We start from the raw sequence: 24,664 nt of genomic DNA on the forward strand, positions 1-24,664 counted from the left end.
ATAGACTTACAGTATAGAGAGCGGGATAGACATTAAAGGTTCTTCTGCAGAATTCATATCCATCTGCATCATTTCATGAATTGCTTATTTTTTTTGACAACACTTTATTTTTGGGTTCAATTCTCGTTATTAACTAGTTGCTTATTAGCATGGTAATATGCATGCTAATAAGCAACTAGTTAATAACGAGGATATTGGCTGTTTATTAGTACTTATAAAGCACATATTAATGCCTTATCCTGCATGACCTACATCCATTTATCCTAGCCAATACCGAAACTTAAACGCTATAAAAACTACCTTACTAACTATTAATAAGCAGTAAATTAGGAGTTTATTGAAGCAAAAGTTGTTAAAAATATTGAATGTGTTCCCCATACCGAAGTGTTACCTTTTTTTCTATGTAAACATGTTATAGATTGATGTCTTTGACCACTGCAACACATCTCAATGCTTGAGTGCTTGCATTTTTAAGACAAATAAAAAAACAGCTGAAGTTTAATAGTGTGCCAATTGTTTTGTTTTCTAAGTTATTTCAGTCTTGCATATGTATGCTTCACATAATTTGTGAAATTCAGCTTTCAGCAAATGCCTGGACTTATAATGGATTAGTTATGTGGTTGTTGCAATGTATTCAACCTACATGACATGGCATTAATACTTTCCTATGCAAAGATGTTTCCCAATCATGACAAGGGGAGTTTACTCTAAAGTCTTAAAAGAAAACAAGCATAATCATAGCACCTTTAAATCAGAACGCCATAGAGAAGGTGGAGAATTGTCATGTATTACTAAAAATACTATATATGATATTTACATTATTGTGAACCTCTGGTAAAATAATACAACAAAAATGATGTCATGACCCTTTTAATATCCCTTCCAGTGACATGAATGTATACTTTGCACTGGATTTTACACTCACAGCATCTGTAGAACTGACATGTTTCACTAATGATGGTTTTTAATCGTAAATAAGTGCATCTCTCTGTACTTGTAAAATGTGCGTTAAAAGGTACCACAACACACAGGAAGCATGCTATTGAATGAACTGATACTGAATTGAATAGGTTACCTTTGTTAATGGTAAAAAGGAACCAAATCATCATATATCAGATAGACAATGCGCGGCAATGTGACAGACTATATAATTGAGGATAAATACAACTTAAGCTGTATTTGACAGGATCTGTTGCACGCTGTATAGGTATCTATATTGTTTTCTAGATGGAAGAACTTTTGATTACCAAAATAATTACGATGGGTGGAACTTCTTCCCCATTTATGAATAGTTAATTCAGAGACCGTACTCCAGGTGAAGACAAAAATCTCAGAGTTAATGTGTTGGAAACACGCAATCCCAACAGGAAAACCAAAGGCTGTTTTGCCTAATTGGAAGTTAATAATGGAGATGCAACATTTGCCACCCAATGATCTATGAAAATATCAGACGGTAACTGTCTGTTATAACTCGGGAACGGTTTCTATGAAGTCAGAGTCTTGGTACGATTGGTAACTAGGTACATGTGATCCAAGACAAGTGTTAAGGCTTTGCCAAAGCCAGAGAATTAAACCAGTTTGATAATATTCCACTTTTATAAGAAAACCTATGACTATATTATGTGTCTTCCCAGCATCTTTTTGTAGATATCAAGCAAAAGTGGCCTTGACGTGATTCTTCCACATCAGTTTCATGCTAGCATGCCGCCTATGTCGAACTGTTACAGATGTACAAGATTTATGGGTAAATTTGTTTTCATTAATAATTTACAAAATAAGTCAATTAGAACAACTGCAAATCAGATTATGTCAGAGCTTAAGTTATATTTTCCCTTGTAATATACAATAAACTGTACAAATGAACTGTAACTGTAAAAAATAAAATTAGAACGAATAGTGTTACAACCCCTAAATGTGTCCTACCCAAACACACAAGCAAATCTCCTTAATCTCAAATATTTCCCCAATTTTAAAAGGAACAAAGGAGGTCTTTGCAGAGTTTTAGAACATTTCCCTGCCGCAGTCAAAAAACATTTACAGGCAAAATGCAGATATTCAAAGATAGGCAACATAACATAGTTCTGGAGGGGTGTCATCAGTTCTGGTCCTGGTGACAGCAGAATTGGAAGAGGAAATGTTAGGTTCATGGCCAAAATATAGGGGGACAAGGGTTTGAACAGAAGATACAGCAGCAGATATCAACTGGATGAGAGGAAAAGCCAGCTCTTGGGGAAAAAAAGCATTATGTGGGACAAGTGAAGTGTAGAATGTCACATGGGAATATCTCTCTCTTACCATTTGTAATGGCAGGAGATAGATGGTCTCTGTCATGATGCCTAGACCTGGAAGCCTCTTGTTCCCAGCCCCCCTGCTGACCTGTTGGTGGTCCCTGTCCCTCCATCATGTTCACAATGTCCACTCGGTCAATACTCTTGAGGGCCACGTACAGGCTGTCCACTACAGTGGTGAGAGACACACAGATGGTGGAGAAATGGAGAAGGGGAAGACAGGGTAGTTGGACATAAAGGATGAGGACAGAGACACACCACTGACAAAACCAAAGGATTTCAAGACACTATTAGGAAAAACATCCAAAATACAATAATTGATTTACTTTTGTTATTCAAAACAATTGTGGATGAATCTGTCTCAGTCACGTGACCTTATCTTTACAGCCACCATATTTATCACCATCGGGGGGAAAGCAATGGAAGGGAATTCAAAAACATCCCACAAGCATAACATCAACCTCAAATATATTTCATTTATAATCTGAAGCCTTTTAAGACTACCAAATCCTACAACAACATCCAGTAAGTTTTGAAATGATTGGAGGCAGTCTTGGGTATACTTTTGGTTGACCAATGATCTTTTCCTCATTTCCACATAACAACATCTGGTTATCCTGTGTAACCTTGGTTCTCTGGATGAAAGGATTGAGAATTTTTAGCTTTAAGGCCGTGACACACCAAGCCGCCTTAAAAGAACTAGCGGCGTTGAAAGCTGACTGTGTTGTCGCCTTGCGTCGGCTGTATTGCGGCCAAAAGCTACGCTTGAACACACCAAAGGGACCACAGGTGAATATATCAACTAGCACATGTCTTCTGCTCCAGCATGTAAGGAAATAACTGTCTGTATCAGCAGGTATCAACAGTCTATATTTGTCATTCAAAAAGCTAGGACTGCAGAAATACAAAGCGTAAACAAAGCAGCTCTTGCTTACCATTTTGATTATCAATCTTGCTGATCACTTTCTTCGGAATGCTCAGGTAAAATGACATAAAATGACAATCTCCTTCTGTCTGTGCCGTCTTGACTTCTTTGCTCATTATCATCACTTTCACTTTTATCCTCATGCACTGGCTCATACACTAAGCTGAACGCCGATGCCAATCCAAAATACCCCTGACATGTCCAACCAGTGCTGACGGTGCGGAACACACCACAAAAACTGGGCCAGCCGGTGGTCAGCGATGGCTTGGTGTGTCAGGGCCTTTAACGCAGTGAGTATTAGCTGCAGGCTTGGGGAGACACATCTATTTGTTCTCATATAAAGTCGACCAGCAGCCCAATTCTCATTCAGAACAGTTAAGTGACATTTACATTTTACATTTAATCATTTAGCAGACGCTTTTATCCAAAGCGACTTACAAATGAGGAGAGCAATAGAAGCATTTAAACAATAGGACAACAATATTTGCTGTGACCCTTCCCAGTTTAGTCTAATGCAGTCTATGTATTTAAAAATAAATAAATAAATATAGAGTAGAAGAGAAGAGAAAATAAAGTGTTAGCATTAATGGATCAAGTGTTGCAGAAAAACATGCGTCTTCAGCCGTTGAAAATGGCTACGGAGTCAGCACGGGTTGAGTTAAGTAGATCATTCCACCAGCAGGGAACATTCAAGGAAAAGGTCCATGAATGTGATTTTGTGTCTCTTTGAGATGGCACCACGTGGCGATGTTCACTTGCAGAACGCAAGCTTCTGGATGGCACGTAAGTCTGGAGTAATGAGTTTAGGTAAAAGGGAGCAGAGCCAGTGGTTGTTCTGTAGGCAAGCATCAGTCACAGTGCCTTGAATTTGATGTGTGCGGCAACTGGCAACCAGTGAAATGTTGTGAGGAGAGTTGTGACGTGTGTCTCTTTCGCTTGATAAAGACTCTCTTGCTGCAGCATCTGGATCAGTTGCAAAATGTTTGATAGTGCAAGCTGGAAGACCTGCCAAGAGAGCATTACAATAGTCCAGTCTAGATTGAACAAGAGCTTGGACAAGGAGTAGTGTAGCATGCTCTGATAGGAAGGGCCTGATCCTCCTAATGTTGTATAAGGCAAATTATTAGACCGCAATGCGGTCTGTGGAGTTCAATTGATCATCGATCACAACTCAAAGGTTCCTGGCTGACCTTGATGGATTTATGGAGAAGTTGTGGTGTAGTGTTGTGTTGGCCGGGACCACAGCTCTGTCTTCGCAAGGTTGAGTTGAAGGTGGTGGTCCTTCATTCAGCAAGAAATGTCTGTCAGGCAGGCTGAGATACGAGCCGTCAGATCCTCTGGTTGGAATGAGAGGTAGAGCTGTGTGTCATCAGCGTAGCAGTGATAGGAAAAAACATGTTTCTGAATGACAGATCCTAGTGATGACATGTAGATGGAGAAGAGAAGCGGAGTTACATGGAAGAGTTGCAAGGAACCCCATAGTCTGTGTCTCTCTCCTTTCTTTTAGAGTTACAATAAGTAAGCTGATGTTCTCTTTCAGTCAAGTCCTTTTCACACGTACAACTCTATTGCCCATTTTCCACCAAGGCAGTGCTGGTGCCGGTTCGGAGCCGGTGTCTACTCACGAACTAGTTCTTTGTGTTTCGATAGCCAAAGAACCGGTTCTCGGCCAGGAAAATTGGTTCCAAAGCGGCACCAACTTTTTGCTGGACTGGAATCGTTCTTTTACCACGTCATGCTTACGTCGGTGGCTGGGGGCGGGGTTATTGTCGAACTTCTTCTCGAACATAACCTCCGTCTATAGTAATCCAGACGAGCAGCACAAATGTGTTCTAAACGTCTTCTTCTGACCCCAATATAGGATCGCAAAGCCAGGAGAAACATTTGCAGATAGATGATGTAGTCCAACATTGTAATTGTTATGCTTGAAGTTTGGAAAGCTAAGACGTATGGCAACGTACACAGTGACGTAACGATGTCGTTCAATGGGCTCTCTAGTCAGTGGAAAAACAAACAGGTTCTGAGAAGTTTCACAAGTTGAACCAGCACCAGTTCCGAACCAGTTCTTTTTTGGTGGAAAAGGGGTATATGGGAGAATTTGAAATAAGGAAATATAGAATAATGCTCATCCATGTCCAGAAAATGTACTACCTGCCCGTAAGACCATATCACGTCAGTAATACTTTACCAAAGTATGAGAGTCGGCCCAGTTAGCTTCTGCACAAATCTCCTCTACCGATATGGCCTTAAATAATGGTGATGCTACGAACTACTAGCTAGAGCAGCTGGTAACCAAATATAGCGGCTCCTCTCCTGCATGCTTGTATGCAATTGTATCAACTGTAACATCCCAAAACAGTTTCAACATTTTGCAAACTGTAACCACTCTGTACTGAGCACCCAGAAGCAGGCTGTGAATGCATGCCAGCAGGGCTCTAATATTAAGAAGTTAGGAAAGGGGGAGGCACGGCAAGCTATCACTGGCTTCACTCCTCTTAAAACATTGCAATATCCAGCAAACATTTGGACGTTTAATGACCGTTGAAAAGACGTCCCTCCGACATGTCCCGTCACGGTTGAAAAATAGTTCCAAAATGAAAGTTGAATGGATGTATTTGACATGATCTGTTCTGTGTTACATATATTTATTGTGGGAAGCGCTCTAGACAGACGGGATTTAAACTTTGTCGGCTGGAGACCCAAGTTTGGTTGAAGACAAAAAATGAACCAAGCACAATGTTCTCTCACCATTCCTCATTTCTAACACACACTCACAGCGTTCGACTGGTCTTGCGGCTGTCAGAGCAGAAACGAAAACTACTGCTCTCCGTATGTTGTTCCATCATCTCTGGGGCATTCATTTGTAAATTGCGCGAGCTTATTTTGTCCATTAGATCGAAAGATCTGATAAAGCCCATACATTAACCTGCCCATAGACCCTCCCCTCGAAGAAATCAGGACAGAAGTGGTTGAAAGTGGACAAAAGAAACAGAGTAAAATACCAGGTGCAAAAGGTAATGTGTCTCCCTCGTCTACTTGGGATCTGATTGACCAAAATGCATCTTAATACCACTGGAGAATGGTGAGATGGACCCCTGGCCCAAACCCCATGTGGCGAAGTGGCACTAGAGGTGTGTTCTTATGGGCAGGCTGTCGCCTGGGTTCACTTGTTAGGTGCCCTGTGATAATGTGTGTGTTTGAAGCTTTGGGCAACTGGAGCAAAATAAGGGACAGCTTTTGGCACCGGAGCTACAGGGCAAGGGACAAATGAAAGGGTCAGGGTTGCGTTTCTCAAAAAGCATTGTGAGTTTATCGTGGAGACCATTGGTGGCAATGGTTCTACGATCTACTTAGGCTTACAATGCTTTTAGGAAATGTTTTACAGATTGCTATATGGCAAGGGACAACTGAAAGGAGTCATATTTCTGCACCTTGCGGCCCTCAACAAAGCCCATTTTCTGCACCCTCCATTACCAATGTACCGTTAGGGAGGTTCCAGAACAGATTTGGGAAGTACTGCTCCAGTCCCAGGTAAGAAGTCCACAGTCCCAGGTAAGAGTCCTTCCTCTCAGTATGACTGTCACACGGATTTGGACACGGCTGTGTTTTGCGGAATGCTTTGAGTGCTGCAGCACACACTACATCAGTTCCAACCTAATCACTGAGATATCAGCAAATACTGTCATCAGGGCTTGACATTAACACATGCCAACTTGCCAAATGTGGGTGTATTTCAGCAGTGGCGTGTAACACAGTCACTCCTACAAGCCACTTTGTCGGGTTGAATTTTATATATAATATATACATTTTTAAATTGTAGTCTTTTAAAAAGGCATCTGAAATAATAAACTAAGCGCAATGTAGTGTTGTCAAAAATACAGATTTTTCAATACATATCGATACTGTAACATCTGAAAAGCTTCCAATAATCATTTTCCTCAGAATAGATACTTGATAACAGCTGTTCTTTCTCGCTCTCTCATCTCTCCGACAGCGAGTGACACACAAACCCGCCTCTCCTCACTCACTCGTTTCATTTGCTCTGGATGAATATTGTTGGTGTTACAGGGCTTGAATTTGATTGAATTCGTTTTTTAACTCTAAATTTCCCACTCACACCCAAAGTGCGCACATAAAACCGCCTCTCAATACTAAATTCAGTTCTTTTTCTCTGCTTATTGCACTTACACAGTCAAACACACACAAAATAATGTCAAAAAGCTGGTCTTTGTGAATATTCACGGAAACACAGTCAGTTATGTTTTAAGTGAACGTGAACAATTGAGAAAGAAAACACACGTGTAACAGTATAATGGATCCGTGCGTGAGGTCTTAAAGTGACAGCAGCCTAAAATACCTGCTGCCAAATTATGAGATAATATTAAAAATATCTATATTTTCCCCATGGTATCAATGTCAAAATTGTGGCCAATGTAAATGCTGAGTGGCTTGTATCTTTGGAAAACTGCTAACCACAGTGGCTGGTGAGCAAAAAAGTTAATGTCAAGCCCTGACAGTCAATAGATGTGACATCCCAAGATGATAAGTGGGGCGCGGCCTTGAAGACACCCGAAACTCTCCTGTTTCAACAACAGTTATTCACACCTCTGATTTGAAAAGGGTTCATAAATGGGGGTTTGGACAGCCATGGTAAGGTGGGAGGGTAGAGGGGTGGTGAGAGGGAGGAGACTGCATGATAAAGGCAGGGCCTGAAGCGCAGCAAGACAGCTAATCGCATTCCTGCAAACTGGGCACTCACTTCATGAAGTTTTGCTAACTCTACATCCCACATCATTGCAGATTAAAAGCATGCTGATATGTATAGCAACAAATATGGCAGCATTTTCATACAGTTACGTCACATGAGACAGATGAATAAGGTCGAATTTGCTCGCAAATAATTTAGGTATTCTTATAGGATCATAGTGAATGGACACTGTGGCACTCACTTTTAGCTTTCTTCCCCTCTCGAGCGGCCCACAGGTTGAGCAGTGTTGAGCTCTGCTCTAAAAGGGAGTTGGGATTCTCCACACGGATCTTATTTATTTCATCTACATTAAACTGCAGTTCACGTCCCAACTCTGCACAGGAATTAGATATGATACATTATGTGCTAGCATGAATGAATTTGTTCCTTCACTATTAAGTGACTCATTTTAGACTAAAGCATGATTTACTGAAGTATGAGGGCTACATTTGTGCCACTCAATAAAATACTTTTGTGTGAATAAACTGATAAATCAATAATCAATCACATATGAATTGTAGAAATTGGTGGATAAACAGATAAAGGAAAAATAAATGAATCAACAATCAACAAAGAAATCAGAAATTAGTGTCAAAATGAAAACAGGTGGACAAAACTAACACGTTGAAAAGCTTCGCACATTTATTTTCTCACGGATTTATGTTGTAGGTCTGTATTTATGCTCTAGTGTTACATCCCTAGCCACTTCTGCTGAAAAATATGCAAGGTCATTAGGTTAAAATTTAGAGATTAAAGTAATTATGTGTTGTATTAAAAAACACTGCAGGCAATGGAACGTTGAAATAAGCGTTAATGTGCATTTATTTGCATATCTGATATGAAAGTGTATGACACGATCTGACACGCCTCCTTACATCATTGCTACATTTTGTAGACCTAAATTGACCAAACTAACGAAACTATATATATGAGTCTACTTATAAGAATCTACTTTACTTTTAATCTACTTAAGTTAATTCACAGACTGAATTCAATGAAAAGTGCTTAAATACAATTAAGTACAATAGTTGTAATAATTAAAGGTATAGCGGAGGATTTTCTTTTTCCGGGTGGATCATCAAGACTATTGGTCCTTCTAAGTGTCAGTCATTCTGGTGAAATGTTTACGTAAGGCCGTCGTACGTGCTCGTGCACACGATTCACACGATGGCGTGCGCTCAAAACACAGGTTGGGCTTCCCACTGATGCCTCAGTCGCGAAGTTTCTACTTGACAGGTAAAGTTTGGCATGCTATTTGGAGAAATCCATTTAAAATCACTGCTAGTAAAAGTTAATGTAAGCTATGATTAGCTCGTGCATACGTTTAATAGGCGTTCCCTCTCGGGAGCAGGTAGAGTGTTGCGCATGTGCATTTTTTCAAAAAGTGGAGAGGGCGGTTCTTTTCTAAAAATCGGGAAAATCCTCCGCTATACCTTTAATTGTTTTATTAGTATTCATTCCTTCATTTCCAACATTTTTTAAAATTTGTGTAACTATTATTTATCTGTTTATACAATAACTTTCAAATTTCATAATTTTATCATTAATTGATTATTGATTTGTCAATTAGTTCAACAGTTGATTATTACGTTGCATGAACAGGCCCCCGTATGAAGCCCCTATAGCATGAAACAAGTTTAGCTTGTGCAAAATTTTCTCTTGTAAAGCCAAAGAATTAAGCCAGAGCTAGTCAATATTTGATCTCATCTGCACATGCTAGACATTGAGGTAAATTTGGGACCTTTAAAGTAAATGACTTGTCAAAACATTTTGAATTCTCTATGTAGCAGAGAAGTGGACATCCAGATATGCCTTGACAAGACATGGCCAGGTAAGCATTCTGCTTGTAAAGCGAAAGAAGTGCATTCAAACCCACACACTCACCAGCCCAGCTCAGGCCTAGCTGTTCAGCTATTAAAGCCATCTTTAACTCCGTCCTTTCCATGGCGCTCAGTGATGCTGCAGAAACCAGACCATCATTGGCTCAAGAGTTCAGCAATCTGATGCTGCAGCTCACATCTTATTCAAAGCAGGGTCAGGCAAAGGTTGTATGAGATTTGGGGGCTTAACATGCAGGAGCTGTCAGTGTGGGAGCAATCTTACCCAAGGCTGGTTCATTTAAAGCACTGTATCGTTCTCTCAGAGCCAACGGTGTCAGAGTCCTCCTTCGTTCGTCACTTCCTATGATCTGTTATAAAGAAATAAAGAGAACAAATATATTTATATATCTATGAGTGTTTGTGTAGGGAATGTAAGCACGTGGCATATTTTGACCTTTGTATTATTACCTTAATGCATGGTGGCATGGTCACGTTGAGGTTGCACAACATATGTTGACAATCTTCGTATTTGGTTGATTTGCGCAAGAAAGACAAAAAGCCAGAGGGGTCTTTACTGCTGTCTCTCACCTGGGAGAAACGGAAAAGAAGTGGATATACTATGAACATGTGATGATACAGGCAATTATTTGTTCATAAATAATTACATTTGAACCAAGCATGGGCTCCTGTTTTGAGTCATAAATTATTTTGTTAATTTTTTTTTATTATACATAAAAATGTCATTTATTACTTAAAATATTATCAAATGAAAATTTCGATTAGCCCTTGCAGTATGTCTAATTTCTTCTTTCCTTCTTTTTTGCAATGAAAGCATTTGGTGAACATGACGTGTGAAGCTCAAAAACGTGAACCGAATTTTAATGTGTGCAAGTGTGAATGAGATTTTCACAATGTGAATGTCAGGTCTGTTCCACACACAAATACTTGATGCATCTTGAGAGCCCTTGCAGACTGTCTTCTTTAAGTTAGTTTAGAAAAGAGAGAATTGGATATTGTGTGAAATAACTATTTTGCACATTGTAGGTCATTGTAGATCTACTGTAACACTTACACCATAACCAACCAACCAAATAAACCTTAAAGTCACTATGGGTGAAAGAATCGATTTTGTAATCAATAATAATGTAATTTTGAGCAACTGAGCAGAGATGAACTGTAACTTTTCTAAATGTCGTATTCATTACTTCAATGAGCTCATTGTTTCTGCCTTAAATTATTACATTGTTTAAATTAATACATTTTTATCTAACTGTGATTTTTTATATGTAATACATAACTTAGACAGTTTTAGTTACTCTGATAACAGATCACTCTTGTAATGTGGACTCAAGCATTTTCTGTAAAGCTGCTTTGAAATGGTGTGTATTGTGAAAAGCGCTATACAAATAAATGTGAATTGAATTGAACTGGGTGTGATGGCTTTACCTTGACAGACACAGGCAGTCTGTTGTCTCTGAAGGCTTGGAAGCTGAAACAGCGCGGTTGCTGGGCAGCTTTCCTTATGGGAACCAGGTTTCCTGAACACTCCAAATACAACGGCATGCCCTCCATGACCTGCAGAACAAACACCAATCGCTATATTTAGGGTTACAGTAGATTTACAGTAGATGCATCCTAGATCAATCACATTTGACAATATCTAGTAAAGTCAACATTAAACTTCATAAGCAACACATTTACTTCTGTAATGTCACGTATTTCAGAATATTCAAAGAGAGAGAGAAAAAAATTCAGGTTTGGATTTTATCTTTGCGGATTTGATTGGATTGTGAAAAGTGGGTTTTCCATTCCAGAATAGAGCCAAACCTCAAATGCAATTTTACGTTCAATTATGGAGAGATACTTGTTTTCTGAAACACCACCATCTGGCTATTGGTTACAATTATTTTCCACGCTCACACTGTAAAAAGGGGTAGCCTGCAATATATACAGTATATATACATATACAGTATATATATATATATAATATTGCTGAATCCACCTATTATATGAATCCACCTATTATTAACTATTTTAATGTATACCAACAAAACTAAATTATATAAGTTGAATACAATCAGTTCATTTAGATGTTACCTTTTTGTTTCAATGTGCGGCCTTGGTGATGTCAGCTGAAAGTCGTTTAAATGGTGGAACATGTTACTGTGTTTATACGAAAAATTACTAAAACAATTATTTTTGTTAGTACTTTAATTTGGAGAATTGTGCACTCATGAATCAGGTACAGTAAGACCAAGAATGTGTATTAAAGTCACCATGAAATCAAACTTGACAGTTCTTGTATTATTATAGAATATTGTGGTATTTATAATAAATGATTTATTCGTGCGCATTTTTTTTTTTAAATTCATGCATCCTTGTGATCTTTAATCAAAATAACTGTTCCCTCATGTAGTGACATCATCTCTTCTGTGATGACGAGGGCGGGGCAACCTGTCACTCACATGAGATCCACCAATAGCAAACCACATCCATCCAACTATCCAATCAAATCCCCACAGACAAAACCAAGCCCCACCCTACATTTGTTCCTGTTCCAGAAGTCGTTTCACTCGGATATACGTCACAATAGAGAAGAAAAGACTTTCTTTTCATGCCGACTTTAACAGGGTCCATTTTTATTTCATATTGACTTTCTGTTTTTAGGTTTAAATGCATTATCGTAGAAATAATGGCACTTGCTGTAAACACAATAGATGCACTGTAGATGTATCGTCTATATGACGCACACAACACACTATATCACATGACCTCAATGTCTCTGCTACGAGCCACTTCAGAAAAGTTCTCGTGCTGCTCCAGGGTTTTGTCCATTTTGTCATCAGTCATGCAATAACAACGGAGACGACCCTCTCTGGCTTCATTCATCTTTGCAAAAACTACAAACTTGGCCATGTATGGCACGGCTGACAGCTCGCGGTACAGAAGGTTAGCAAAGGACACGGCCTCCGCCGTCCGAGGACAGTCTGCCAGCCAGAAACTGCGGGAGAGCAACAAAAGTGAGTGAGCTTTTTAATGTGAACAAGGTCAAATTCAACTTTTATTTATTTATATAGCACATTTAAACACAACTGTGTTGCCCAAAGTGCTTCACAAAGTGAGAATTGAATAAAAAATAGTTGAAGTTTAATAAAAAACATTGTTGTGAAGACAACACTCAATGAGAATTCCTAGAGGAACTAACATGTGACGTAGAGGTTATGGTGTTCAGTGATGTCTTACCGGGCAGAGACATTGGTGGTGAAACTGGCACAATCATTGGAATACATAAGTTTGGTGGTGCCAGTTATATCTTCCCACTGGGCAGGAGCTGTGCCACCTATGAAACGTAAAGTCATTTGGGTGAAAATAAACATGCAATAGATAAAAACACACAAAAAAAATGCCTGGCTTGGGCGTCCCGTTTGATAAATCTGGTTACTTTGGTTTTAAAATGATTGTTATTAATATAAATATATGTTTTACCTTAAAAGCGTAATCCTTGCATTGATCACTATTGAACCTTTGTTGGGTTGTGCAACTTCTGTGCCACTAGTGGCAACAAATGGAATTGCAAATCATTTTTGTGTCTTTTTTCAAAAATCTCTGAAGGTGTGTCTATTATATTCTAGTTAGATATAGATTTGTCATCTCCTTACAAGTAAATTTAAGGAGATGACACTTAGTACTTAGTACTTAAATATATAATTACACTGTAACAAAGACACCTTAAAATAAAGGGTAACACTTTATTTTAAGGTGTCATTGTTACAGTGTAATTATATATTTAAGTATGGAGTAGTATAAATGATTTACATATACTTACTATAGGGTTAGGGTTAGGATTAGAGTTTGGTTGAGGGTTAGTTGCATGTAATTATGCATAATTTACTGTTATTACTATGGTAAGTACATGTAACAAGGACACTGTAAAACATTTGCTCATTTTAGTATAACGTGTAATAAATCTCCTCTCATTGCTTAGAAAAGTAACAGCACACCCACTTCAACAAGCCGCATGATTTAAGCTATCATTCATCCCTAAAAAATAACATTTTAAAGAGCCAGTCAAATTATGAATGGCTTCCTTAGTTGTATTTGCACATTAAACTAGAAAATATTCTAACATTAAAAACGACACACTACATCACCTTTAATTAGCACCTATTGTTTCCTACACATACTGTATATCTGTACATTTTAATTTCCCCCATTTTATTACATAATGGTATAAACTCATTTTCCCAATCAGTATTTATCTAAACCCCCTTAAAATAAGAAAGGTAAGAAGAAAAACTGTAATGCACATGCAACAATATTATTATTTATATTCTATTATAGTATGTATATAGTATTTATTTTTAGATTTTAATATTAGTTTAGGTTTTGGTAAATTTGTTATGTACTTATTAGTTTAAAAAATAAATAAAAAATAAAATAATAATAATAATAATATATTATTAGCATATATATATATATAGCATTAATTTATTTGCATTTCAGTTTTAGTAATTTTTATTACATTTCATTTCAGTTAGTTTCTGATTTTTGAAGCCTTTTTAAGTAGTTCATCTAATACTTATATTTCCTTTTATTATAGCTTTATTGCAATGAACAAAAAAGTAGCTGCAGTTAACAATAACAACACCGTTTTGCAATTGTATAAATCTGAATGTAGAAAGATATATCAAATAGAATAAGAAAAATAAACATACACAATTTTGCTTCAAGACATTTTTCATCACCAGAAAATAATGATTAAGAAAAATATTTTTTGGGGTATTTTACATGTAGTTATGATAACTATAGATTATGCATAATTACATGCAACTAACTCTAATCATAACCCTATAGTAAGTACATGTAGTTGCTTAATATTACTCAGTACTTAAATGTATCATTACAGTGTAACAAAGACACCTTAAAATAAAGTGTAGCACATTATTTGGTAACACTTTATTTTACAGTGTCCTTGTTACATTATGTTACATGTACTTGCCATAGTAATAACTATAAATTATGCATAATTACATGCAACTAACCCTCAACCAAACCCTACCCTAACCCTATAGTAAGTACATGTTGTTAATTATTATTACTCAGTACTTAAATAAGGTGTCATTGTTACAGTGTAATTACATTTAAGTATGGAGTAATATAAATTATTTACATATACTTACTATAGGGTTAGGGTAGGATTAGGATTTGGTTGAGGGTTAGTTGCATGTAATTATGCATATGCATTTACTGTTATGACTATGGTAAGTACATGTAACATATGTAACACGGACACTGTAAAACAAAGTGTTACCAAATAAAGTGTACCCATTGTTTGCAATGTAAAAACGCTGCGTGTCTGGTTACCGATGACACTGCAGAGCAGGCGGAGGCTGGTGGTGTCGCCCTCGCCGGCGTCCCGTGGACTCGACCTCCAGGAGGGAGGCAGAGGAATCCTCAGGCCAATGGGACGGTGAAACTTGCGCCGGCGAGGCTCTACTGTCACCACAGGCCCGAACGTGGCTTGGTTCCCCAGAAGCTTGGCCACCAGCTCATCGGGGACCGGCTGGGCCTGAGTGCGGAGTGGAGGAGAACACCAAAACAGTGTGCAAGAGCGCAAAGAACAAGAAGAGATGGGGTGGGGAAGAGCAAAGGTGAAAGAGAAGAAAACGGAATGAGAGTCAGACACGGAGAAACAGCAAATGGTATATTTACGTATGAATGGAGGGAGGAATAAATGAGAGTGAGGTTCAGTACAAAAAAATGTTTTTATGCGAGGAAATCAAGGGAAAGAATAGACAGAAGAGATCTTAATATATTTCCATTTTCTAATTATTGCGATCATTGCAATTCAAGACACCAAATTTAGCTTGTCAATCAGTCTTATTTATTAATGGAAAATGTGTTACAAACATTGAACCAAAGTTGATTCACTTGCAGTAGAAACTAAAGACACGGACACAACAATCTGACCCTGTATAGTTGTAAAGCTTTTGAAGATCTTTGAGTGCGCAGTTCATTATAATCATAATGTTATTTATTTACAGTGAATTACAGATTAAGTTGTCAGGTGTGCTACTGTATATTGCGGTTAATATGTTCATATCAAAGCATTACAATCCTTGAACAGTTCTCACATTCAAATGAATTATAAATAAAGAGTCAAAACATATGCATATTTGGCTATTTGTTGGATCAGGAGAGGAATTAAGCAACATTTGACTGAAAGCATTTCTCACAAATTTTGTGTTTTGTGGATCATGACTTATTTTATTGTCTCTGTAATTCAACCAACCCGAGCTATCCACAACAAATCTTCCAAAAATACCAAAAACTGAGTGCAAATCTGAGAAACATTTTTGTACGTCATTGCGGATAAAATATATGAACTATTACTGGGAATTTCATTTTACGCCACTTTCCAGATTTCCTGACTTCCAGTGTTTTTGAACATGAAACAATGTATCGTTTATAATTCAGCACAATGAGAACTGATCAAGTTTGTCAACACATTTAGATTATTAGGTCACTTCTCACAAAGAAAAGAACAGCAAAAATGAAGCAAAAATAATGTAACAAATTATATAAATGATTAAACATATAATGGGTTAAAAACACGTAAAATAAACAGCTTTGGTGCGAGCTGGTTGTTAAACTTGAAAACAAAAGAAAAATACATGCATTTCAATCTAAGTTCCAGAAATGTAAAATAGAAAATTTCTTTAAAGATGTCTGTGTAGCTTATAAAGATCTAAAAAATATAATAAAAATTTCAGTATCTCAGTTAGACGTTTGTGTATATAAGGTGCTTCAGATATTTTCAATAGTACAGAAAAATAGTCATCATCCAGTTATTACTAAGCTTCAACTTGCTCTTTTATCCTTCTCAACTTACAACTCCCTCTAATAAAACCTGGCATTACCCAGAAACACTCAAACAAACGTCCCATCCATTCTCAACTTCTGCTGTTTTTATTCTCCTGCACTGTAAATATGTCTGTATGCTGATCTGTAGAAGGAACCTATGTTTTCATCCAAGCAGGAAGTAGAAAGATACCATCCCATACTGTACCACACGTCATCATTCATATTTACCATCACCGAGCAACTTACAAAATTACATTCATTCACATTCCAAAGGCACAAGGTTAAATTAGCAAGAAATGAAAGATGAGTAAAAACAAAACAAAACAGAAAAATCTAAAAGCTGCCAGATACATTATAGTAATACGCAGGAGATAAGCTTCCTCTATTTTCCATCACTTCTTCCTCCTCCTCATCATCCTCCCATCTCACCTGCAGTCCAAGACGGACACGCTTGGTGACGGCCGTCTCAGGGAAACTGGCCTGGACCAATGGCACCAGCTTACTGGTGAGAGAACCCCCTTCTGGGCCAATCAGATCGTTCTCCTGCTGGATTCGGGACACCACGGCAAAGTAGAGCGGGAAGTCGGTCGAGATGATCCGCCTGATCCTTTTCTTCACGAGTTCCTCCTGGCTCTCCAGGTCTTCAGAACACAGTCAACAGAGAAAAAAGACAATAAACGAACAACGTTCGCAAATGAATGAGACAAAATGACCACAGTTCAGAAACAGGAAATTTATGCAGACATTACAAAGCCTGGCAAGAACATGACTGACAGATTAAAAGTAAACAACCCCCCCCCCCCCCCTCCCCAACTAAAATCTCATTGCTGTAATGTAAAAAATATACATTTTTAACTCTTTCCCCGTCACTTTTTTGTGTTTTCACTGTTATACGGTAGGTGGCGCTATTACGCATCTTCTGAAAGAGTACTAAATCTCCGGATCAAAACTGATCAAGAAGAAACAAGTGATAAACGCATTGCTTATGCACGTTGTAGTCTTTGAAAAAATTGCGAATTTGGGACCCAAAAATTATTCAGACACTTTTGAGCCGACCATGTTTTGCTTAAATGTTTTTTCTTTAATTGCTAATGTGACCTTTTTACACCACAGACTGAACAAAATTAAGCATTGCTTGGTAATTTGTTGACCTAAATTGGTATTATCTAATTGTGTAGTTAAATTTAACAGCTGACAGACATAATTCATCTGTGAGAGTCTAACAGAAGGACGGACAAAACCAGTGAAATATCAACTGATTTGATAACTCATATTTTATTACCATTTTCTAAACTATAGCGAATAAACTGTGATAATGTGAGAAATGTTGAAGGTGTCTGAATAAATTTTGGTTTGACTGTATAAGATTTGCTATAATTTAACAGCAAATTTTACTGTATATAAAGTACATAAGCCGTCGATACAGTATAACCACATTTATCTCACTTTAAACAGCAGCAACAGTTAGTACACACCTTCATCCATGCCATTGAGGATGGTCTCCAACACCTCGTCACCATATCGATTACGATGTTCCTTCCAAACTGATCCGTTCTCACTCCTCAAGACCACAAGTTCACGATCTCCCCGGCCGAGTGCCGCAAAATGGGGAATCTCAACAATCACAGGCCTTCAGGAGCAATTACAAAAGTGTTAGTTTGCAATTTAAAGGTGCAGTGTGTCATTTTTAACGGCATCTAGTGGTGAGGTTGCGAATTGCAACCAACAGAAGTTACGGTGGCCGACAGGAAAAGATTTCATCGTCTAAGACTGCAGATAATAGCCAGTTAATCGATGAGGTTTCTTTACAAAGATAAATTAAGAAATTATGTTTACATAATTATTCAGTAAAACGATATGTTATTGCAAATATTGTTACTTGTTCATCATTGTGTCAGTGTTTTATTCGCTGACTTTAGCTAGCTTCTTTGCACGAAGAACAACATAGTGACAAAACGCGTTTGTCCGTTTAGGGCCACCGTAGAAACATGTCAATGTAAGGAGATCTGCGGTGTGTGTAGATAGAAATGACTCATTCTAAGGTAATAAAAACATAACGGTTCATTAAGTAAGGTCTTTATTCACCACTGAAAACATAGTTATGTAACTTATATGATATTGCATTTCTGCCAACAGATCCTCCTAAATATTACACAATGCACCTTTAAGTTTGTAAAATAAAATCCTGTATTCTGTCTAATCTGGTTTCCTCACCCCAAAAACTGCATGCCGGCGGGACCCAGAGAGATGATCCGGCTGGCGAGACCCTCGCCCTCCACTAAAGGAGGGGGTGTGGCGAGTTTCTGAGGCTTGACGAGGCGGCAGGTGATTCGCGTCGGAGCCGCACAGGTTCGAGGAGGTATGATGACACGCAGGCCGTTGTGTCTACTCCCTCTCATCGAGCCGCCACGAGCGTCCACCATGAAGCTCACCAGGAAACTGCAGAACCATACGGACATGCATGAATTCATAGGTTGATCAATGAATTCATAGGTTTCACTTTATTTTGATGGTCCCTTTAACACATTCTACTACACGTCTACTAACTCTCATTAGAGTATTAGTAGAGTGTTAGTAGACTGGTAGGGTTTGGGTTAGAATAAGTTGACATGTAGTTGCAAAGTTACTTAATGGGCCCTATTTTAATGATCTAAGCGCATGGTCTAAAGCGCAGGGTGCAAGTTCACTTAGGGCGTGTCTGAATCCACTTTTGCTAGTTTAATGACGGGAAAAATGGACGGCGCTCCCGGCGCATGGTCTAAAAGGGTTGTCCCTATTCTCTTAATGAGTAATGGGTGTGTTTTGGGATTTACGTGCGTTAAACCAATCAGAGTCTCATCTCCCATTCCCTTTAAATGCCAGTTGCGCTCGCGCCATGGCAGATTCGCTATTTACATGATGGAATTTGATAGTGGAAAGACCGAACGCGTCTCCAGAGTGCAAACGGATCTGCTCGTGCGCGAGGTTAAAGTGCGCAAGCAGACCATCTACGGGACAAGCCGGATTCCACCATATCTTTATGTACACAATAATAATCTTTTACATTGTAATCCTTTTATTTGAAATATTTGGCATGTTTGTGTGCTGATGTGCGTCCCTGTGTGTTTAATAAGCAGCGTAAGCGCGTTGTGGACCCGCCTATAGGCGCACATTACTAACGCGCTCTTTAAATAACAAAAAAATTACTTTAGAGCAGGTTTCAGTTGGTCAATGGCGCAGTCTATTTCCGTTGTCTCAAAATAGCAACGCGCCAACAATGCGCCTGAACACACACCTTGTTTTCAGACCAGCACACCCATGGGCGCACAAATGGACGCAAATGCATTTGCTATTTAAACAACGTGGCACAGGACGTGAAAATGATAACTGCGTCGGGCTGAAACTAGCAAAAAACACTTGCGTCGCGCTTGGCGCTGCATTGCCGGGTATAAGATAGAGCTCATAGTCAGTATAATGTCTGTTGAGGAGCATCACAATAAAGTGTTGGCAGATATTAAGCAGACAGTCTATACTCTAATGAATACTCTAATACTCTAATGACAGTTAGTTGACATGTAGTTGCATGTAGTGTTTAAAAGGGACCGTCAAAATAAAGTGTTACCAATTCATAATATTTAAATTTCAACTGAATTCCTCCAAAATGTCACCAATATTTCAGGTAGGGGCAGGACACTAACCCGGTGTGGATGGGACTGGCCACCGGACTGACATTGTCTGATGTTTCTGTGGCGGGACTGCTGGGAATCAGGGAATCCTCATCGTACTCCTTGGCCAAAGGAAGTGGCGTCTGCTGCTGTACATGTGTAGATATTGACACGTGACACAAATACACACACACACACACACACACACATAAATACACTGTACAAAGTGAATGTGCCGTTTTTATCTTATCTTTTTTAAGTTATCTGATTTGACACTTAAAATAACTTTCATTTGTCTAACCTAATGTATTCATGCTTTTTTTTATTACATCTTTAAATAATTTATTTAACTGGAATAAAACTAGTTAACTTTCAAAGGTGTGTTGCAATGTTTTTGATAGCAATTATTTGATTAAAAATACAGTAAAATTAATTCAATTCACATTAATTTTACTGTATTTTTAATCAAATAAATGCAGCCTTGGTAAGAGACTTCTTTCAAAAACATTGCAACACACCTTTGAAAATTAGCATATATTGTATACATTTTTATATATATAAAAAATAGATTAAAATTTAGAAATTAGAATTTTACAATTTAAAATATGTTTTATATTTGAATATATTTTGAAATGTAATTCATTCCTGCTGAATTTTCAGCATCACTACTAGTCTTTCAGAAATCTTTCTAATATGCTGATTTGCTGCTCAAAAAACAATCTGTGATATTTTTTAAAGGATTTTCTGATAAATAGAATTTTTTTAGCATTTATTTGAAATAAAATTTTTTAGAACAATTTTAAAGCCTCTACTGTCACTTATGAACAATATAATGCATGCTTAAAAAAATCAAAAACCCAAACTTTTAAATGTTAAAATGTAAGTACATAGGGTAACACTTTATTTTACAGTGTCCTTGATACATGTACTTACCATAGTAATAAGAGTAAATTATGCATAATTACATGCAATTAACTCTCAACCAAATCCTAATCCTACCCTAACCCTATAATAAGTACATGTTGTTAATTATTATTACTCAGTACTTAAATATATAATTACACTGTAACAATGACACCTTAAAATAAAGTATAATCGTACATAGTTGTAGTCTAAAAACACCAGTTATAATGTGGGACCTATGATGATCTTTACCTGCTCAATTTCATGTTCTTTCAGCATGACTGTTTCGGGAGACACGCATGGGATCCTTGGAAGAGCAGGAGAATGATTCCTAAGGAACACAAGTTAAAAATAAGTCTGACACAAAGGAATCAGAAAATGACAGTTCTTCGGTCCCATCCTAACTCATCTCAGTGGCCTTTCCTCTGTTTGGGCTCTAATCTTTTCTATATTCAAACAATACTAAATCTGGTTCCAAATATCCTACAGATTTTCTTCCACCAACATTAAGCTGTCCTCTACTTCCTGATTTATCTGATTCATCTTCAACATCATCACTGCAACTCTCCCTCGTACTCTAGAACTTTCTTGGGGGAAAGGAAATCCTCATCATGGTCCTTTAAGTCCTCCATCTTCAAATACCTGGCACCCTCGTTCCCCAGCAGCTCCTCGCCTGCCGCAGCGAGGGATGACAAGAGAAAAGAGAAAAAGACAAGACTTAGTGAAAGGGTTTTGAATGTGCCATCAAGAAAGCTGAATGAAAAATGACTGGACAATATGGAGAGGATATAAATGGAGTGAGTGAAAAATGTTATGACAGTAGCAAAGAAGCACCATGGTACTACCAAGGTTCATTTTAAAGGGATGGTTCACCCTAAAATGGAAATTAAGTCTTCATTTACTCACCCTGGTGTTGTTCTAATGTCGAACGCCATTCTTTCTTTTATGGACCACAAAAGGAGTATTTTTTTTAAAAAATGTCCCGTTCGCGCTCGTACATGTAGTGACCAGCATTAAAGGGGTGGTTGAATATGATTTCACTTTTCTAGCTTTAGTTAGTGTGTAATGTTGCTGTTTGAGCATAAACAACATCTGCAAAGTTACAACGCTCAAAGTTCAAAGCAAAGGGAGATCTTTGCTTTTAAAGAAATTGCTTTTTAAGGACTACAACAAACGGCTGGTAGAGACTACACGAGCTTCCTCACGGGTTAGTGACATCACCAACCCTAAAATTTACATAAACCCCGCCCCCTGAACACGATTTATAGATTATCAAGACAGAATATGCTAATCAATGACTAGAAGATATCTACACATCAGCTTTATAAATTCATCAACTAACCATTCAGAAATGTCCTGTTGCTTCTACATGTTGTCACTTCTTCTTGAGTCTCTCCATCATTGTCTGACTCCGGTTTGCACATAAAAGGCTAAAAGTTTTTGAAATTTTCAGTGCATGTGTGTGTGAGGTAAAAGGACACGAGCTGTTGAAGCTCCGCCCCCTGTCCCGGGAGCAGCAGCTCATTTGCATTTAAAGGGACTCACACAAAAACTGTGCGTTTTTGCTCACCTTCAAAAAGTGACAACTTTAACATGCTATATAACAATATCTGTGGGGTATTTTGAGCTCAAACTTCACACACACACTCTGGGGAAATCTGAGACTTATTTTACATCTTGTGAAAAGGGCATTATACCACCCCTTTAAGTAAAAAAAAAAAAAAAAAAAAGATGCAAAAGTATCACACAATGATCTCATGCGACACGTGTCGTTTATTTCAAGTGTTCTGGGGGTGTACGATACAGTTTGGTGAAAAACTAAATTTAGTGTATTATTTAACAAAATTCTTGAACATGGCCATTGGTCTTCCCTACACGGTCATAAGACGTGATTAGTTCACGCCAACTCGCCCACAAGTTATGAGAAATCAAGAGTAACAAAAACGCAATATGACATACAATACATGAACCTTCTTCTCTGAGGTGGATTTATCTGTCGTGTTCGTCATAACATCTGTCATTCACATCTGTCAACTGTCATTCTGACTGTATATCAGACAGTTCCGGTCTGGAGATATTTGACTCAGTGAAGAAATAGGGATTTCTAGGCATTGTCAGGTATTTATTAATCTTGATTTCTCACGACTTGTATGCTTTTTCTGGACCAGACGGATTGAACTGCTGCGCTAATACAGTCACACATTGCGCACGTCGGCCAAGGTCACGATTTTCGTTAAATAATACATTCGATTTCGGTTTGTTTTGCACCAAACCCTATCGAACACCACCAGAAGATATCACTTGAGATATACGGTATGTGTCACATGGGATCACATCTTTTTAAAAAAGCTTGAAGCTGGTCGTTATTATCTAAGTGCGAGCAGGACATTTAAAAAAAAGCCTTTTGTGGTTCGATATGTATGCATATAGTATTAGAACAACACCAGGGTGAGTAAATGATGACATAATTTTCATTTTAGGGTGAACTATCCCTTTAAGAACCTGAGTACTATGTAAACACCATGGTATATGTTATACCAAAGTATGCTCTTATAAATTGTACCATGGTACTTCCACAATACTTTTTTGAAAATGGGAAATAATGCATTATTGTAATCAGATTACTATTTACTTTCATTAATCCTGTCACAATTAATGATGTGTCTTTCCTTCCTTTGCATTTACAGTTTTCATAAACAATGAATCATTTCAAGCCTAAATGTGACATCAAACAATGAATATTGTGATTTTGATTCCTTTCAATTGGTTGACAAGCCTGTGAACTCGGTAACTCTCTGCAAACTACTGAACATTTAATCGCTTGACACGGCAGATAATGGTAAGAGATCCATGAGCAATGACAGTTGCTTACAAACTTTTAGAAGTACAAATAAAGGACAATTTGGTGTATTTTTGTATTGTCCATCTGGTAAAGGTTGTTATAGGTTTTCGAAATTCAATCATGTAACATGATTACTGTTCAAATGTGTCTCATTCCAATGTTGAAAAAGTAATTAGCAAGTATTAACTAATTACTTTTTTGAATAACTTTCCCAACACTGAATGGCAAGTGATTGAGAATGAAGAAAAGGGAAAGATTTGTGATGGACATACTGCAACAAAACATATCAAAGCAAATTAATGAGAAACATTTGTGTGTGTGTGTGTGTTTATAATATTAAATTAACTACAAAGCAGAGGCACAACTGACCTTCAAACCCAATGCCTTCAGTGATATCACACAGCTAAATGCACAGTCATTGGTAAACTGTGCTTGGTTTCATAAAAAATAAGACATTAATCTTAATTGTGTCTATTAAGGTAATTTTATTAGCCATTCTCTTGGGAAGTTGTCTTGCAAACAAACACACTATAATTAGTAGAGCAGAAAATGACTATGATTTTTTTTTTTTCACATAATCAACAAACCTTGCCTTTCAAAAGCAATAAGGTCAAGCAGGCTTCAGTTCTTT

The 24,664-nt window shown here is 37.8% G+C and overlaps 1 protein-coding gene across 19 annotated transcripts in view; it reads right to left on the reverse strand.

The window, feature by feature from the left end:
- The window catches only part of ank1a (ankyrin 1, erythrocytic a), a 136,635-nt gene that overhangs the window by 25,391 nt on the left and 86,580 nt on the right, over nucleotides 1-24,664 (reverse strand). For 15 of the 19 annotated variants that reach the window (XM_079871502.1, XM_079871498.1, XM_079871496.1 and 12 more), the window contains 15 exons: nucleotides 21,768-21,864; nucleotides 21,444-21,522; nucleotides 20,322-20,437; nucleotides 18,859-19,083; nucleotides 18,120-18,274; nucleotides 17,074-17,285; nucleotides 15,145-15,349; nucleotides 13,024-13,120; nucleotides 12,553-12,781; nucleotides 11,227-11,355; nucleotides 10,249-10,368; nucleotides 10,064-10,148; nucleotides 9,845-9,919; nucleotides 8,163-8,294; nucleotides 2,296-2,457 (listed from right to left, as the gene is read on the reverse strand). In XM_079871502.1, coding sequence (XP_079727628.1) covers nucleotides 2,296-2,457; nucleotides 8,163-8,294; nucleotides 9,845-9,919; nucleotides 10,064-10,148; nucleotides 10,249-10,368; nucleotides 11,227-11,355; nucleotides 12,553-12,781; nucleotides 13,024-13,120; nucleotides 15,145-15,349; nucleotides 17,074-17,285; nucleotides 18,120-18,274; nucleotides 18,859-19,083; nucleotides 20,322-20,437; nucleotides 21,444-21,522; nucleotides 21,768-21,864 — 2,118 coding nt within the window. The remainder of the gene's footprint in view (nucleotides 1-2,295; nucleotides 2,458-8,162; nucleotides 8,295-9,844; nucleotides 9,920-10,063; nucleotides 10,149-10,248; nucleotides 10,369-11,226; nucleotides 11,356-12,552; nucleotides 12,782-13,023; nucleotides 13,121-15,144; nucleotides 15,350-17,073; nucleotides 17,286-18,119; nucleotides 18,275-18,858; nucleotides 19,084-20,321; nucleotides 20,438-21,443; nucleotides 21,523-21,767; nucleotides 21,865-24,664) is intronic. The other 4 variants (XM_079871501.1, XM_079871499.1, XM_079871503.1 and 1 more) reach the window with 3 other exon arrangements.

The sequence above is a fragment of the Squalius cephalus genome (assembly GCF_949319135.1).
Source record: "Squalius cephalus genome assembly, chromosome: 5".
NCBI classification, from domain to species: domain Eukaryota; kingdom Metazoa; phylum Chordata; class Actinopteri; order Cypriniformes; family Leuciscidae; genus Squalius; species Squalius cephalus.